The sequence below is a fragment of the Puma concolor genome, chromosome D3 (genome assembly GCF_028749965.1).
Source record: "Puma concolor isolate L17-30 chromosome D3, mPumCon1.1.hap2, whole genome shotgun sequence".
NCBI classification, from domain to species: Eukaryota; Metazoa; Chordata; class Mammalia; order Carnivora; family Felidae; genus Puma; species Puma concolor.
The window spans coordinates 63,693,925-63,712,189 of NC_141678.1; the positions used below are offsets into that span (position 1 = coordinate 63,693,925).

The following is an 18,265-nucleotide window of genomic DNA, read 5'->3' on the forward strand; positions in this document are numbered from 1 at the left end:
GTGTACCCTTCATCCTATTTTCTAATTTATGATAAAAACTGCCCCAATACATGAAGATTGGTTGGATGGATTCCAACCCATGTTTAGCTGTTAAATAACAGTTGTCTGTTAAACATTCAGAACTGTTCGAGTTAGGTACTTTCTAAGCTTTAATTGGAATAAACCAAATTACACAGTGGGATCAATGAGTGAATAGCAATTTCATTTTGCATGATGATCCATTGTAAACAAGTAAGAAAAAGAATCCTCTAACTGGTAGTGTTTCATGGTTCAAGTAAGGAGAGATGGGAAATTAAGCCCATGATAATATAGGGTCTCTGGGTCAAAAAGCCTCTTGCCCTGTAGGTGAAGCAGTCCTAAGAGGGACTCCCACTGAGAGGAAACAGTGTGTCTTTTTATGAATATCTGAACCACCAAGTTCCTATTAGCCTCTCTTCTGGCTACAAGGAAAATACCCTTTTGCCACAGCTCAGTGACTGTACTGTGATAATTTTGCCAAAGCCTAACAGGGCAGAGCCCTGCAAATACCGGGATATTTCCTTTCAGCCCTCCAACAAGCCACAACTGGTTCCTATTATTAATAATTTCACTAAGGTTTATCTTCACTAAAAAGCACCTAGCCTTCTACAGTTAAGGAAAAACAAGGCTGCAGACTCCTGCTCTGAATTGTTTCCTGAGCTTCTTCATTATTTACTGAGATTCCTGAAATGCAAACAATCAGAGTCTTATCAGGCAAAGGCAGATCCCCTGAGCCTTTTATCATTCTGTCTGCAATTTTGAATTTCCTCTATAACCAGACAGCATACCAAATGAAGCTAGACTCTTTAAAGGGAAATGAGGCAATTGGAATGTCAATTTTATTTAGTAATATATTGTAAAAACTTAAACAGCATATCCAGCTGATTGACAAAATCCATCCAACTGTTAAGGGCAAAACAAAACTATCTCAAGAGGTACAGTTATGCAGATCTTGCTTTTACCTATAGGCAGATATTTAAAGAGGAGAGAGAGAGACAGAAAATATTGAAGCCAAATGCAACACATGGAATTGTCCAACTGACAAAATTCAGAAAGAGAATAAGGGAGTTAGAAGCAAGGATATCATGTCGTGCTTTCTTTCTTCTTCTTCAGTGAGCCTTTTAACTTCTTCCATAGGCTGTCTTTTCTCTTCAGTTTCTTTTCCATCAAGGATGGCATGGACTCTTTCTTGCGGATTTCCCTCACTAGACCGTGAAAGGCGTCATCAATGCAGAATCTGAGGGCTGCAGAAGTCTCAAAAAAAGCACAGTTATATTCCCTGGCCAGACTCAAGCCTTCTTCTGTAGATACCTAAGGAAAAAATAAATAATATTAAAAAGAAGAAGGGAGGAATGCTTGGATCAAAAACTTTCTAAACCTGAAGAACAAATGAGAAATCAGAATCTGTAAAAGGGAAATTGATTAGAACTTACTAAAAATCAATTCTCCAGATTTCAGTAAAAGGTACCAAAGCACCATGGCCCAAACCATGGCTTTCAAATAAAACTGCTGGGTTTCCAAGTTTCATCTCTCCTGCATTTGAGTTTTGCAAATTTGGATAAATTTCTTTTACCTTTTGGTCTCAGTTTTCTCATTTGTAATGTAGGATAATCACATCTACCTCAAGGCTTTTTGTTAGTGACATTCTCTATAAAAGGTGCATCATATATGCTGAGTACATATTTAAAACTCTGTAACCACTGTTATAGTCGAGAGGTTTCAGTTAAGAATAAGCCAATCTGACGTTGCTGTGAACTTTAAAAACAATCTTCTGGCAAAAGAAAACAAAAGCAAAACATCACTTATTATAAGTCTCTGGCCAACCCCTCAGAGCATGGTTAGAGCTTTACAAATTCTGTGGTACTAATCCATGCTGTGGTGCATGTTATTGCAGTGGGTCCTCTAGAGATTATAAACTGAGTGAGATCAAGAACTATGCCTTATCATCTCTTTAATGTCTCAGACACAGCACCTAAATCACCATTAGAGAGATTAGAGAAGAAAGGATGATTAATAAAAATACCTGGATTTAATAACTGTGAATTAAGATTCAAACATAAGTGATGGACAAATATTTAAACAGGGGATTATAGGGGTGTCTGGGTGGCTCAGTTGGTTGAGCGTCCAACTTCAGCTCAGGTCATGATCTCACAGCTCGTGAGTTCGAGCCCCAATCGGGCTCTGTGCTGACAGCTCAGAGCCTGGAGCCTGCTTCTGCGTCTCCCTCTCTCTCTGCCCCTAACCCACTTGCATTCTGTATCTCTCAAAAATAAATAAACATTAAAAAAAATAAATTTAAACAGGGGATTATAGGTCACTGTAACTGTGTGCTAATAATTCTTGCCAAATGTTAGCACTCCCATGAAGCTCTACCAGATTATTCACATTGGCTTGAAGAAAGCAGGAATAAGGCTGCCTTGACTCAATATGTTTTGATGACCTCTATGCCCATACTGATCTATTTATTTATTATTTTATTTACTTTTTGAGAGAGAAAGAAAGAGAACGTGATTCGGGGAGGGGCAGACAGAGGGAGAGAGACAGAATGTGAAGCAGGCTCCAGGCTGTGAGCCGTCAGCACAGAGCCTGACACGGGCCTTGAACTCACGAGCCATGAGATCATGACCTGAGCCAAAGTCGGATGCTCAACTGACTGAGCCACTTAGGTGCCCCTTTATTGATCTATTTGTTAAAGTTACTCACATGTCTATATATTTATATGTTCATGTTTCCTGCCAAATGGAAGTATATGGTGAACTAGAGACTCCATCAGCCTGGACACCTGAGGAACTATGACAAGGATAAGGGGAAATAGTGCTCTTGGTTCACCAGGGTGGATATATTCACCAGACCTAACTAAGGAACTTTGTTCTTTTAAGCTAATGCCATTTTGGAGTTGTTTGTAACCAGAGCATAAGCCACTTTTTCCTAACTGATATACCATGTCATATTGCTAATGAATGGTTGAGTTGGTATATAAAAACAGGTCTGATTTCAAAGCCAGGTCCTTTCTGGTCTGTGAAATATCAACCTCACCAAGGGCTTTCATTCCTGCTGGCCAACACCCCAATCCTTTTTCGAGCTCATTTCTATCTTCTAGTAACTCAAGAAACACAGCTAAAGCCAACCAACTAAAGTTATTAAGATTCTGTCTTACCAGCAATTAGACAAAGTCATATATTAACTTGTCTGATTTCCAAGGAATCACAGGTGACAGTCTTACCAAATGTTTTGACACTGCATAGATGCCATTTATTTTTCAGAGTCCTTTAATCGTTTTCCTAACTCAGAAGTTAATGGACACATATTTTATGTGTTTTCTATAGCAACACCACATTATGGTATGATTTTCTAAAATTAATCAGCTTTCATTAGGCTATATATATATACAAAAACAGCCTCTCAAAATCTCTGTAGCTTGCAAAAGTGTTTCTTGCTCTCACTGCTTATTAGCAGCTGGAGGGTAGACTGTGACAGTCAGCTCCAGGCTGTGGTTTGGGATCTGGTTTGTCTCTCTTGTCTTCTTGTTCTAAAACTCAGGCCCAAGGAGCACATCTTATCTGGGATATGCTGTTTCCATGACAGAGCAGTGGGCAATTACCTACATCCCAGAGGTCAAAAGACAAATGGAGAAACCTGAAGTCAATGAAGCAGGATGTATATTCAGCTCACAAAGAATTGTAAAGAAATAGAATCTACCAAAACCATTTATATGTAAATGCATCGCCCTATCTAATTTTAAAAAAAAGTTGGTCTGACAATCTTTTTTTTAACACTTGCAGTTGAAACACTTCGAATGTAAAGATATACAGTGAAATTTGAATGGAAATTAATACAAAAAGATTTTATATTGATATAATATCAGACAAAATAGATAAAAGTTATTACTTAAAAAGATGAATCTATCATGATGATATTTTACATTTGTTTGTACTAAAAGTCACAGCCTCATTTTTTAAGTGCACAGAACTAAAAATTTTAACTGTTCTCCCTCAGCAATTGAAAGAATATGTAGATAAGTAAGGATGTAGAAAGTTTGAACAAAACACCACACTTTATATAATTTACATGTAAGCTGCTCTACCCAACAACTGAAAACTTCATTTTCTTCAAATGAACCTGAAGCATTTATAGATATTGACTACATGCTAAGCTAAACAGTCTCAAAACACTGCAAAGAATCAAAGTCATTGTATATTCCTGAACAAATGGAATAAGCTATAAATTAAGTTTTAAAAGAAGAAATCCCCAAATACTTTTGTAAAATAGAATTCTAAATAGTCACTGAGTCAAAAAAGATATTACATGAAAATCACATCACTACTTGTGGGATATCTAATGCTGTGTTCAGAATGATGTTTATAGCACTACATCCATGTTTTAGAAAAGTGGAAACGCTCAAATTTCATGATCAAAAGCAACCTCAACAAGTTACTATAAAAATCAGGAAATTAAACTGAAAGGAAGCCAGGGGAAGGAATGATAAAGACAGAAACCAATGAAGTAGTCTTTTCCACTGCATGATTATTTTCTAAGTCCAAAGGCGTTAAATTGATAGACCCCAGGCAAGACAGCTTAAAGGTGGAAAAAGGGTACAAGTAAATAGTATTAAAAATGACAAAGGAGAGGGGCACCTGGTGGCTCCTTTGGTTAAGAGTCCAACTCATGATCTCATGTTTTGGGAGTTCGAGCCTTATGTAGGGCTCTGTGCTGACGGTGTGGAGCCTGCTTGGGTTTTTTTGCTCCCTGCCATTGCCCCACTCACACGCACACTCTCCCTCTTAAACTTAAAAAAAAAAAAAAAAAAAAGAATGACAAGGTGGACATCACTACAGATCCTGCAATCTTAAAGAAAGTAATTAGGGAATGTTATATTTGTGTCAAGAAATCTGACAAGTTAGATGGACAAATTCCTAAAACAAAATTTACCAGAACTTACACAAGAAGAAACAGAAAATCTCTATTATCCTCTATACCTTATGTAAGGAATTAAATATGTAATTAAGACCTTTCCACAATTAAGTCTGTGTGACCAGAAACCTTCTTCAGTGACTATGTATGGATATACTTACCAAACAACTTCTATAAAAATGTACATATCAGCATTATCACAAATAACAAAAAAAACTAAAAGCAACACAAGTGTTATAAGTGAATTTGATAATTTGTTGTGCATTAATAGAATGGAATACTGTTCAATGCACATGAATGAAATTGCTATATAAAACTTCTATGAATCTTACACAATAGTGTTTAGTGACAGAAATCAAATCTATGAAACGTTTTTGAGAAATGTGACAAAGTACAGATAGTTTCCATATACCCCACATCCAATTTCTCCTCTTGTTACATTAATATGGTACACAATTATACTTTTAGAAAATTGAAACACAAGAAAACTATTCTTTAGTGTTAGGAGATAATATGTAGTTCCTTTGGTGGTTTAAGGTGAGTTCACTTTGTGATAATTTACAAAGTGTATACTTATAATTTGTGTACGTTTTCTGTATGGTACATTAGTGAAAAACTCAAACAAATGTACTATATAATAAGTCCCCCTCTGAATTTGGGGCATCACCACTTCCTCAAGTACAGTAATATTTCTATAGCTAAATATTTAACATTCACAGTAAACAGGATATATTGAAGACTCAGATCACATCAGATCCTGGTTAGTCACAAAATGAATTAGGTCTGGTCAGATTTTGCAAACTACATTAAAACCTGTTTATTTTAGTTTCTGAAGTCAGATAACATTATGGACTTACGTTTCCAGTGGGAAGGTTCAATATCACAAAGATTATAAATCATCTCAAAGTAATGTGTAATTTCAATAAAAAATACATTCTAAGTTTCAAAAGATTTCAGGATTTGAATGTTACACAGAGATAGTAAAATTCATAGGAAAGAATAAAGGTAAAAATAGGAAAGAAAATACTTGAATTCTAGTAAGGAGGCAGAGAGAAGAACAATAACAATGTTGGATTCATCCTACTACAGACAGATATCTGTAAATCTGTAGCAGTTCAGGTAGTGGGTTATTAGTTAAGGGCTAGACAGACCAATACAATGTGATGGAGAGTCTAGAAACAAGATTATAAAATATACAGGAGCTTGATATAGCATTGGGTAGCATTCCAAATCAGTGGGGGAAGTGAAGATTCATTCAATGATACCCTCCCATTGAGTTATCATCATTTTGGATTATTTTTTATGTATGGATATTATTTCTTCTAGCAAAGATAATTTTTCTTTGGAAAGAGTAGAAGAGGGTTAAAGTCTTTAAATCTGTATATTTTTTTCTTACACATTTGAAAAATATTTTTATACAAACACATTTATGACATGTTTCCTAATTATAAAACTGTATCACACATCATTGGAAACATCAAAATTCAGTTAAAAGTCCAATATAATAATCTTAATATGAAAAAAATAGAAAAATCCCATCCATAGATTTGTATTGAAAATGTATAAGCAAATGATAGATGACATAACTGCTTATTACATTATTGTAGCCAGTTGAGGTATATTTGACTCTGTAGCTACTCCTTCCTTTGGTAAGTAACAGTAATCATGAACACGCTATTTCAAAGCATGAAATGTAGTAGTGTATATTCTTAGATTCATTATCAGAATATTAATTCCATGTTACAACTCATTAATTTTCACATCCGTTATAATGAAATCCAAAAGGAAATTAAACTTAGTAAATATTTTTCTATTTATAATTCATTAAAAAATTCACCTAAAGTTTTTAAGAAAAATGTTAAAGTGAAAACATACTGTAAAATTCCAACATTTCAATAAATTTGATCTCACACCAATATTGACAAACCATAATCAGTCATCCCTATATCAGATATTGGAATCAATATACTACAGATTCAATGGAAGAACATGAATCCAAACATGTAAGAAGAAAATAAGTCCAGAAAACATTTATTTTTACAGATTCTGGGCTTTATGCTTAGTAATTTTGGTCTGTTTAAAGGCTATAAATATTTCAACAGTATCACCAGGAACAATTTTTAGTCCACTAATGGTTTTTAGTGGTTCAGAACCCGAGTAACATAATAAGAAATAACAGCGTCTATATTAGGCTTCAAAACCAGGATATGTAACATATTCTTCCAATGTTTTATATCTTATCTATATAAATTTTAAGTAATGTTTATTTAATTGGGTAAAGAGAATGTGCATGTTTGCGAGCAGGGGAGGGGGGAAGATGGAGAGAGAGAGAATCCCAAGCAGGCTCTGTGTTCAGAACAGAGCCTACCACGGGGCTCAGTCTCATGAACCTGGGATCATGACCTGAGCTGAAATCAAGAGTCAGATGCTCAACCGACTGAGCTTACAAGGCACCCCTAAATAAAAGATTTTTAAATGATAAATATTCATCCATGCCATACAGCAACTGTCAAGGAAGAAGCAAGTGTTAGAAGCAAATTAAGAGTTTTTATTTCCCAAATGAAGAGTTTCAGGCCCATGAAGGGTTAAGCAATGTTTAAGGTCATACACCTGATTAAAACACCCATCAACTTCTACTCTTGTCCATCAAGTATTGTTTCCAATCCTTGTTATTTCTCATGGTGTCTTTCTAATTTCCTCTGCCAGTATTCTACATATATGTAATTGATTATTCTGATCTGAGGTTTTATAACTTGAGATGATTCTTTTCTGATCTGAGGTTTTATAACTTGAGATGATTCTTAAATTACAAGTAGCAAAGAACATTTTGTATTACATTTACAGAGAAAGAAAATGCTAAATACAGAAACATAGGAAAAAATAAATGTAGAAAGGTTATTGGGGGTTGGGGAAGTAACAATTGATGCAGATCCCTTTGTACCACCATGCCCCTCAATTGCAAGGCAAGTTTGTGATTAAATGTGCCACCCAGAGGCTTTAGAAAGCACTGGTAGAAAAAAAGGGAATAAAGAAAAATGTTTTATACAAGTAATAGAAAATTTCAATAACCCATGGGAACCATCTTTTTAATATATGTGACCTTTTTCACTGAAGAAGATCACTGTATAATGCACCAGGTACTCCCTGAAATGCCATTTCCTATCTTCCCAAGGAGGCATTATAGCACAGCCACAGCTGCATGGGGGATTGAAGAGACCACTGGGGCATGATGGTGATTACAGCCTGTTCTAGTCCTGGGCCCAGCTGCCAGTGGGAAGTGGCAAGCATGCCGGTCAATTAGAGTTTGAGTCCCAACAATCTGCTGACTTTAGGAGCTTCATTGCGCTTTATTGTAAAGGTACTCAAGGTAATGGTGGTGGTCTAGTCAGCTATATAATTCTTAACAACCCAGGAGGAAATTCTGATACTGCTTTGCTATATTTGCTAACCTTGAATGAGGAGAGATTGGCATTAGAATGGGTCTGGCTCTTCCAAGAGAAGCTTTACAAGCGTAATATCTTTGTGGTTCAGCCTACTGAACTATATCTCTTTGGGATTTGTTTACATTTTTTAATATCTTTCTGTCTGTTTTCAATTCATTGTTACCCATGAAGATAGTAATTTTCATTACAGATCTCACATCATCAGTGTAACAGGAATGAGTTTCCTGGAAAATTTGGGACCAAAACATCTTATTGTAAATAAGAAAATAAGAAGGAAAAGTTGCCCAAAATTAACTTGTTCAGTTTTCATTTTGTTTAGCTGTATAGATGATTTTGATCAGTTTTAACAATGAGTAGCCTCACCAGTTTCCTTGACCAGCTCTAATGAAAGTACGTTTAATTTGCTTTTTTAATCTGCATGTTTTTTTGGTTTTTTTTTTTTGCACCTATCTTCCATTTAAAGGTAAGTGCAATTTTGATTGGGATTGTATTGAATGTGTAGATTACTTTGGGCAGTACTGACATTTTAACAATATTTATTCTTCCCATCCATGAGCATGGAATGTTTTTCCATTTCTTTGTATCTTCTTCAATTTCCTTCATAAGCTTTCTATAGTTTTCAGCATACAGATCTTTTACATCTTTGGTTAGCTTTATTCCTAGATATTTTATAATTCTTGGTGCAATTGTGAATGGGATCAGTTTCTTCATTTGTCTTTCTGTTGTTTCATTACTAGTACATAAGAATGCAACTGATTTCTGTACATTAATTCTGTATCCTATGACTTTGCTGAACTAATGTATCAGTTCTAGCAGACTTTTGGTGGAGTCGATCGGATTTTCCATGTATAATATCATGTCATCTGCAAAAAGTGAAAGCTTGACTTCATCTTTGCCAGTTTTGATGCCTTTGATTTCCTTGTGTTGTCTGATTGCTGATGCTAGAACTTCCAACATTATGTTCAACAACAGCAGTGAGAGTGGACATCCCTGTCGTGTTCCTGATCTCAGGGAAAAAGCTCTCAGTTTTCCCCATTGAGGATGATGTTGGCTATGGGCTTTTCATAAATGGCTTTTATGATCTTTAAGTATGTTCCTTCTATCCCGACTTTCTCGAGGGTTTTTATTAAGAAAGGATGCTGAATTTTGTCAAAGGCCTTTTGTGCATCGATTGACAAGATCATATGGTTCTTATCTTTTCTTTTATTAATGTGATGTATCACGTTGATTGATTTGAATGTTGAACCAGCCCTGCAGCCCAGGAAGGAATCCACTTGATCATGGTAAGTAATTCTTTTTTTATATGCTGTTGCATTCGATTTGCTAGTATCTTGTTGAGAATTTTTGCATCCATATTCATCAGGGATATTGGCCTGTAGTTCTCTTTTTTTGCTGGATCTCTGTATGGTTTGGGAATCAAAGTAATGCTGGCTTCATAGAATGAGTCTGGAAGTTTTCCCTCCTTTTCTATTTTTTGTAACAGCTTGAAAGAGCCTAAATGGCCATCAGCTGATGAATGAATAAAGAAATTGTGGTTTATATATACAGTGGAATACTACTTGGCAATGAGAAAGAATGAAATATGGCCTTTTGTAGCAACGTGGATGGAAGTGGAGAGTGTTATGCTAAGTAAAATAAGTCATACAGAGAAAGGCAGATATCATATGTTTTCACTCTTATGTGGATCCTGAGAAACTTAACAGAGGACCATGGGGGAGGGGAAGGGGAAAAAAAAGGAGGGAGGGAGGGAGGGAGCCAAACCATAAGAGACCCTTAAAAATTGAGAATAAACCGAGGGTTGTTGGGGGGTGGGAGGGAGGGGAAAGTGGGTGATGGGCATTGAGGAGGGCACCTGTTGGGATGAGCACTGGGTGTTGTATGGAAACCAATTTGACAATAAATTTCATAATAAATGAATGAATGAATGAATGAATGTAAGTGCATATATGTCATCTCAGACTCTTTGCAGGGAAAACCAAAACAAAGCAAAGCACCTGGAAGAATTTCCCACCTTCAGCTGCAATCACTGACATGTGAGAAACTCATTCTTTCTAATTTTCAGTACAGTGTAACGTACAGTGTTATATTAATTTCAGGTGTATAATATAGTGATTCAACAGTTCCATATATTAGTTTTCGTCAGGTGTACTCTTAATCCCTTTAATCTATTTCACCCACCCCCACCCATATCCCCTCTGATAGTCATCAGTTGTCTTCTATAGTGAAGAGTCTATTTCTTGGTTTGTCTCTCTCTCTCTTTTTTTTTTTTTTTGGTCATATGTTTGATTTCTTAAATTCCACATAGGAGTGAAATAATATGGTATTGGTCTTTGATAAATTTCACAATTTCACTTAGTGTTATACTCTGTAGATCCATCCATGTCATTGCAAATGGCAAGATTTAATTCCTTTTTTATGGCTGAGCAATATTCCATTCCACACACACACACACACACACACAGATATACATACACACACACCACCTCTTCTTTATCCATTCATCAGTCGATGGACACGTGGGCTGCTTCCATTGTTTGGCAATTATAAAGCTGCAATAAACATAGGGGTGTATATATCCCTTCAAATGAGTGTTTTGGTATTCTTTGGGTAAATACCCAGTAGTGTGATTACTGGATTATAGGGTAGTTCTATTTTTAATTTTTTAAGGAACCTCCATACTGTTTTCCATTGTGGTTGTACCAGTTTGCATTCCCACCAACAGTGCCCAAGGGCTTTTTCTTTACATCCTCTCCAACACTTGTTGTTTCCTGAGTTTTTTATTTTAGCCATTCTGACAAGTGATTAGTAAAAGCCATTTGTAGTTTTGATATGCATTTTACTGATGATGAGTGATATTGAGCATGTTTTCATGTGTTGGTCATCTGGATGTCTTCTTTGGAGAAATGTGTGTTTATCTCTTCTGCCATTTTTGTTTTTTGGGTGTTGAGCTGTATCAGTTCCTCACATATCATGAATACTAACCCCTTATTAGGTATGTCATTTGTAAATATCTTCTCCTGTTCAGTAGGTTGTCTTTTATTTTGTTGGTTGTTTCCTTCACTGTGCAGAAGCTTTTATTTTAATGTAGTCCCAAAAGTTTATTTTTGCTTTTATTTCTCTTGCCTTAGGATACATATCTAGAAAAACGTTGCTGCAGCTAATGTCAGAGAAATTACTACCTGTGTTCTCTTCTAGGATTTTTGTGGTTTCAGGTCTCAGATTTAGATCTTTAACACATTTCAAACTTATTTTTGGGTGTGGTATAAGAAAGTGGTCCAATTTCATTCTTTTGCATGTTGCCGGCCAGTTTTCCCCAACACCATTTGTGGAAGAGAATGTCTTTTTCCCATTGCATATTCTTGCTTCCTTTGTCAAAGATTGACCATACAATTATGGATTTATTTCTCAGCTTTTTATTCTGTTCCATTGATCTATATGTCTATTTTTGTGCCAGTACCATACTGTTGGATTACTACAGCTTTCTAATATAATGAAATTTGGAATTGTGCTTTGGCTCTTTGGGGTCTTTTGTGGTTCCATACAAATTTTAGGTTTGTTTGTTTTTGTTCTGTGAAAAATGCTATTGGCATTTTGATAGGGATTTCATTAAATGTGTGGATTGCTTTGGGTAGTATAGACATTTTAACAGTATTTGTTTTTCCAATCCATTGTGTTGTCTTCAATTTCTTTCATCAATATTTTATAATTTCAGAATACAGGTCATTCACCTCCTTGGTAAAGTTTATGTTTAGGTATTTTATTATTTTTGGTGCAATTGTAAATGAGATTGCTTTATTTTCTCTTTCTGTAGCTTTTTATTACTGGTATACAGAAATGTAACATATTTCTGTACATGGATTTTTGTATCCTGCAAATTTACTGAATCCATTTATCAATTCTAGTAGTTGTATGGTGGCGTCTTTCAGGTTTTCTATATAGAGTATCTTGTCATCTGCAAATAGTGGAAATTTTATTTCTTCCTTACCAATTTGAATGTGTTTTATTTCTTTATGTTGTCTAATTGTTCTGCCTAGGACTTCCAGTACTGTTGAATAAAAGTGGTGAGAGTGGACATCCTTGTCTTATTCCTGACCTTAAGGGAAAGCTAAGAGCTTTCTCTCATTGGGTATGAACTTACCTGTGGGTTTTTTATATATGGTCTTTATTTTGTTGAGGTATATTCTCTCCAAACCTACACTGTTGAGGGTTTTTTTTTTTTAATCATGAATGAATGTTGTACTTTGTCAAATGCTTTTTGTCCATCCATTGAAATGATCATATCATTTTTATCCTTTCTCCTATTGATGTATTATTTTTTTAATATGCAAATACTGAACCAAACTTACATCCGAGGAATAAATTTCACTTGATCATGATGAATGATTTATTTAGTATATTGTTGCATTCAGTTTGCTAATATTGAGGATTTCTGCATCTATGTTCATCAGGGATATTGACCTATAGTTCTCTCTTTTTTTAGTATCTTTATCTGGTGTTAGTATGAGGGTAATGCTGGCCTCATAGAATGAATTTGGGAGTTTTCTTTCCTTTTAAATTTTTTGGAATAGCTTGAGAAGAATAGGTATTAACTATGCTTTAAATGTTTGGTAGAATTACCTGTGAAGCCATCTGGTCATGGGCATCAATTTGTTGGGAGTTTTTAAATTACTGATTCAATTTCATTGCTGCTAATCAGTCTGCTCAAATTTTCTGCTTCTTCCTGCCTCTGGTAGATGTTTCTAGGAATTTATCCATTTCTTCTAGGTTGGCATATATTTTTTCATATTATTTTACAGTTGTAGTTCTATGGTGTCAGTTGCTACTTCCTTTCATTTTTTTTTTTTTTTTGAGTCCTTCTGTGCTTTTTGTTTGTTTTTGATGAGTCTTGCTAGAGGTTTATCAATTTTGCTGTTCTTTTCCCAAGAACCAGGTGCTGGTGTTCTATTGCTTTTTTGTGTTTTTTTTTGTTTTGTTTTGTTTTGTTTTTTTAGTTTCTCTATCATTTATCTCTGCTCTAATCTTTATTATGTCCTTCCTTCTGCTAGTTTTGGGTTTTGTTTGCTCTTTTTTCTAGCTCCTTTAGGTATAAGGTAGGTTCAAGATTTTTCTGCTTCTTGAGGTGACCAGTATTGCTATAAACTTTCCTCTTAAAACCACTTATGTTGTATCCTAAAGATTTTGGACTGTTGTGTTTTCATTTTCATTTGTCTCCATGCATTTTTTTATTCCAATTTGATTTCCACATTGACCCATTCATTGTTTAGTAGCATGTTTTTTAACCTCTATATATTTATGGTCTGTCCAGATTTTTTTTCTTCTGGTGGAGTCCTAGTGTCATAGTGTTGTGATCAGAAAAGATGGATGGTATGACTTCAGTCTCTTCAAATTTGTTGAGAATTGTTTTGCAGCCTAATATGTGATCTATCCTGGAGAATGTTTTCTGTGAGAAAAGAATGTATATTCTGTTGTTTTAGGATGGAATGTTATAAGTCTGTTAAATCCATCTGGTCCCATGTGTCATTGAAAGCCACTGTTTCCTTGTTGATTTTCTGTTTTAATGATCTATCAATGTAAGTGGGGAATTAAAGCCCCTCACCATTATTGTAGTACTACCAATTAGTTCCTTTATGTTTCTCTTCAGTTGCTTTAAGTATTTGGGTGCATAAATATTTATAATTGTTATATTTTCTTGTTGGATTGTTTTGTCTTTTGTTACAGTCTTTGTTTTAAAGTCTATTTTTTGTGATATAAGTAGTGTTACCCCAGTTTTCTTTTGACATCTATTTGCATGTCTTTAGGTCTGAAGTGATTCCCTCTTAGACAGCATATGGATGGGTCCTTTTTTTTTTTTAATCCATTTTCAGTTTCTACTGAAAAATCAGCTGGTAGCTTTCTGGGGTTTCCATTGTATGTAATGGTCTTTTTTTGTTGCTTTCAAAATTCTCTGTCAGTATTTTTTTGCCATTTTAATTACTATGTGTCTTGGTGTGAACCTCCTTAGGTTGATTTTGTTGAGGGAATCTGGATCTGGATATCTGTTTTCTTCCCCAGATTAGGGAACTTTTCGGCTATTATTTCTTCTTATAAATTCTCTACAACTCTTTTCTCTCTCTTCTCCTGCTGGGATCCCTATAATGCAAATCTTACTATGCTTGATGGAGTTCCCTAAGTCTATTCTTATTTGGCATTTTTTTTTCTCTGACCTGCTCACTTTGATTACTTTCCATTACTCTGTTTTCTAGGTCACTAATTTGTTCCTCTGCTTTCTCTAGCTTGCTATTTATTCTATCTAATGTATTTTTCATTTATTGTGTTCTTCATCTCTGATTGGTTCTTTTTTTTTTTTTTTTAATCTCTATAGGGGTCTTGCTGATGTCCTACATGGTTTTCTCAAGTTCAGTGAGTATCTTTATGATCATTACTTTAGATTCTTTATCAGACATATTACTTATCTCTGTTTTATTTAGTTCTTTTGCTGTGGTTTTGGCCTATTCCTTCATGTGGGACATATTCCTCTGTCTCCTGATTTTGTCTAACTCTATGTTAATAAAGTCACCTATGTCTCCTGCTTTTGAAAATGATGGCCTTATGAAGAAGTCCTCTAGTTCCCTACGATGCAGTGTTCCTGTTCACCAGAACCTGGCATGTTGGGGGGGGTATCTTATGTGGGTGTTGCATGTGCCCTGCTGTTGTGGGCAGTGTTTGGTCATTCACCAGGGTAGGGTTCCCAGTTTAACAAGGTGTATACAGGTCTGTTTCTAAAATGAGACCTGCAGCCACAACTGGGACTGGGGCTGGACAGATCTGTAAGCAACAAAATGGGCGGGTACATGATTTTAACAAGGTACATGTGGGCTTCTTAGGGCCTGCCCCTACTGAGACCCAGACCCTGCAAAAACGTGCAACTTGGGAGAAATGGTGTTGTCAAGGTTTGCACTAGTCTTCTGGGAGAGGGGATCTCCCCAGTGCAAGGACCAAGGCAAAAGTGACTAGGAAGGGTAGATCTGCTGAAATGGGGAGGGGCAGAGCTTGGTGTAAGCAAGTTAGGTAGTGAACGTTGGCCCAGTTCCCACAGAAGTTGTTCAAGAATCCCTGCCCCTCCAGAACATGCTCAGACCAGCCCTGAAACAAACTTCCTTGCATGCCCACTGCAAATTCTGGCCTTTGCACATTTTTGTGCTCCTCCCTATACTTTGTGTCTGTTTTCGTCTCATCAGTCATGCCCCAGCTTAAATATCACCTCCACTGAGACACTTTGCCTAACTATATTCTCTACAAAATATTCTGCACATTGCCAGTGATTCTGTTCCATTGTTCTACCTTATTGTTTTCTTGGCACTTAATTACCCTCAGAAATCATCTAGCTAATTTATTCCTGTGTTTATGTTCTGTCTTCTTCCAGTACAGTGTAAGCTTTGTTGTAACAGGAATTTTGTCAGTCTTGTTCACTGCTGTACCTGGCTCCGGCACAGTGGCCAGCACTTAGAATGACACTATTGGATGCCTGGCAATAGGCAGTGCTGGGGTTACATTAAATAGAGGTGCTAGTTTTTGGAGCAATAGGAAAATATAAAGGAAATTTCAAATCACTATAATCAGTGCCATGACAGGGGCAAGCACAGAGCACTATGGTGACATTTGTAAGTAGTGCCCAGACCCTTATTAGTGGTTAGTTCTCAGGTAGAATATCCTCAGGGAGGATATCTTTGTAGGAAGCCTGAATGACAAGCAGCAATTACCTAGGTTGGACGGGGTTGGGTGTTTGGGGGGAACTGGAAGTAGTCTCAGATGGAAGCACTAACAATGGCCTAAGGCAGAGGTGATAATGGTGCTTTTGTTGGATCATCTGCAGTTAATGTGGTTTAAACCAAAGCATGAAGAAGAAGGTAGAGAATGAAGAGCAGCACTCTCAGAACAAACTAGTGAGCTTAAATGCCTAATTTATATAGATTCATATGAAATTTGCTTGAAAACCATCAAGTAATTTTTAAAAAGCCTGTTTCTTGAGTGCCTACTCTGTGCAAAGACATGTAAAAGGTTTTCTCTCTCTTGCTGTTCTGGAGAGATATTGATTGAATAGAGAGAAAAGCAGGACATAATTAAATGGTGTAGCCAGTCCTTCTGAGGCGCAGGATGGTAATGGCTCTAGGGTAAAGGGTTTAGACTGCTTTGTACAAGAGACATTTGAAATCTCCAAGGCCTTGTGCTTTTCATCCAGGAAGCCCTGGTATGTTGGGGGGTGGGGGTGGGGGGAAGGTTGCCATGGCAGCCAGTAGTTACTAAGAAGGGAAAAAAGAGAAATGCTAAATATTTTGCTAACAGCAATATCTGGCTGCTTCTTTGAATTTTGCTCCTAAGGACTTTACTTTTAAAATATCTTGTTAAAATTATAAATCAATAAAGTTAGGCAGTATATGAAATATATATGCCAGAATATGTAAGTTTAAGTATACATATATGTATGTCCATGCCGAAAGATATTTCATATATTTGCACAAATAAGTAAATGTCTGTATTTGATGTATATTAGATGAATGGTTTTCCCATACTTTAAAGAGTACTTGGAGAGCTTAAGTGTCAAAAAATATTTCAACAGTTAATTCATTACATTAATAAATTTATATTAGGTAAAAATAGAAGGAGCTTATGTATTATACTTATAACACATATAACAATTATAATTAAGCAATAAATTGTTTAGGTGTGTAAAGTGTGGATCTCCTGCAGAAAAAGACCATGAGGGCAAGGAAAATTGCTTTCCCAGCAACTGGGACAAAAACCTCACTGTTTTGCACATGAACCAAGCTCAGTAACCATCTTTATATCTCTTCCTTGAAGACATGGGTGAATAAATGGATCGAAAGGCAACCAAGGAAGAAGAAACCTATTTTTACAGAAAAACTCTCCATGAATTAACTAGAAAGCTCAAAAGCCCAAATCTCATTTGAACTGCTAAAGGTTTTGAGTGCCACAAATGCTCTGTTACATATACTCTCTCTATAAGACATGTGCACTGCAGAATCTCTGAGCAGGGGGGAAAAAAAGAGGGTTGCGTCATGATCCTTTTTGAATGAGGGGGTCTAAGGAACACAGTGGTAGATGACTGTGATGTGGTCCAAAGGAAAGCTAGGGGTATCAGGGTTTTTTCATGTTCGTGGTCAACATAGGTATTCTTTTGGATTATATTCAGAAAAGGTATGCCTTGTAAAGAAGAATGAACCTGAACAAAGTAAGTTTGATACAAGTTCTAACTGTGGGATCTACAGAACATAAAACTGAACAAGTATTCTAGGGAGCTGGCATTTTTTCTTTGAAAAATTTATAAGCTTATGCTTATTGGCACTACTATAAATTTAGTTTTCAATTTTAGCAAACCATCAATGTCTTTGTCAATCATTTTATTTATCATTAGCTAGTGCCCTTTTCTATTCCTCATTTAGTTCTTCAAAACCTTCAGTTCTCATTTTCAGCAGATATTCTTGCCCTTTAACTTCACCTCAATGAGAAAATAAAAGTATCCAAAAATAAAGAGTATAACATTCAAGACTAGCACCTACAAACTCACTTGTGTCATTACATGTATTATCTTACTTTCCCAGGCTCAAATGAAGGGAAGTCACAGATTCTGTCCCATCTGGGCTCTGGGTTCTGTCCTCTTCAGTACTTGTTTCAGTCCTGCCATGTGAGTTGTCCCCACTCTGTTCTTTATTTTCAGCCTTTCTATTTTTCCCAGAAAAAGGGTCTGATTCTAGTTACTTTCTTATGTTTGTCCTTCAGTTTACCATTAAGTATAGATTATTCAGGAAAACACTTGCAGAAGATTAAAGAAAGATAGAATGGGGCTGAAGCAGAAAAGTGGGAGAAGGATGCACAGTCTTAAAATAAGGCACCCT

The 18,265-nt window shown here is 35.9% G+C and overlaps 1 protein-coding gene across 2 annotated transcripts in view; it reads right to left on the reverse strand.

The window, feature by feature from the left end:
* Positions 1-835: 835 nt before the first annotated feature.
* RIT2 (Ras like without CAAX 2) overlaps positions 836-18,265 on the reverse strand; it is a 370,632-nt gene continuing 353,202 nt past the window's right edge. For both annotated transcript variants that reach the window (XM_025931306.2, XM_086682863.1), the window contains exon 5: positions 836-1,329. In XM_025931306.2, coding sequence (XP_025787091.1) covers positions 1,102-1,329 — 228 coding nt within the window. In that variant the 3' untranslated portion in view covers positions 836-1,101. The remainder of the gene's footprint in view (positions 1,330-18,265) is intronic.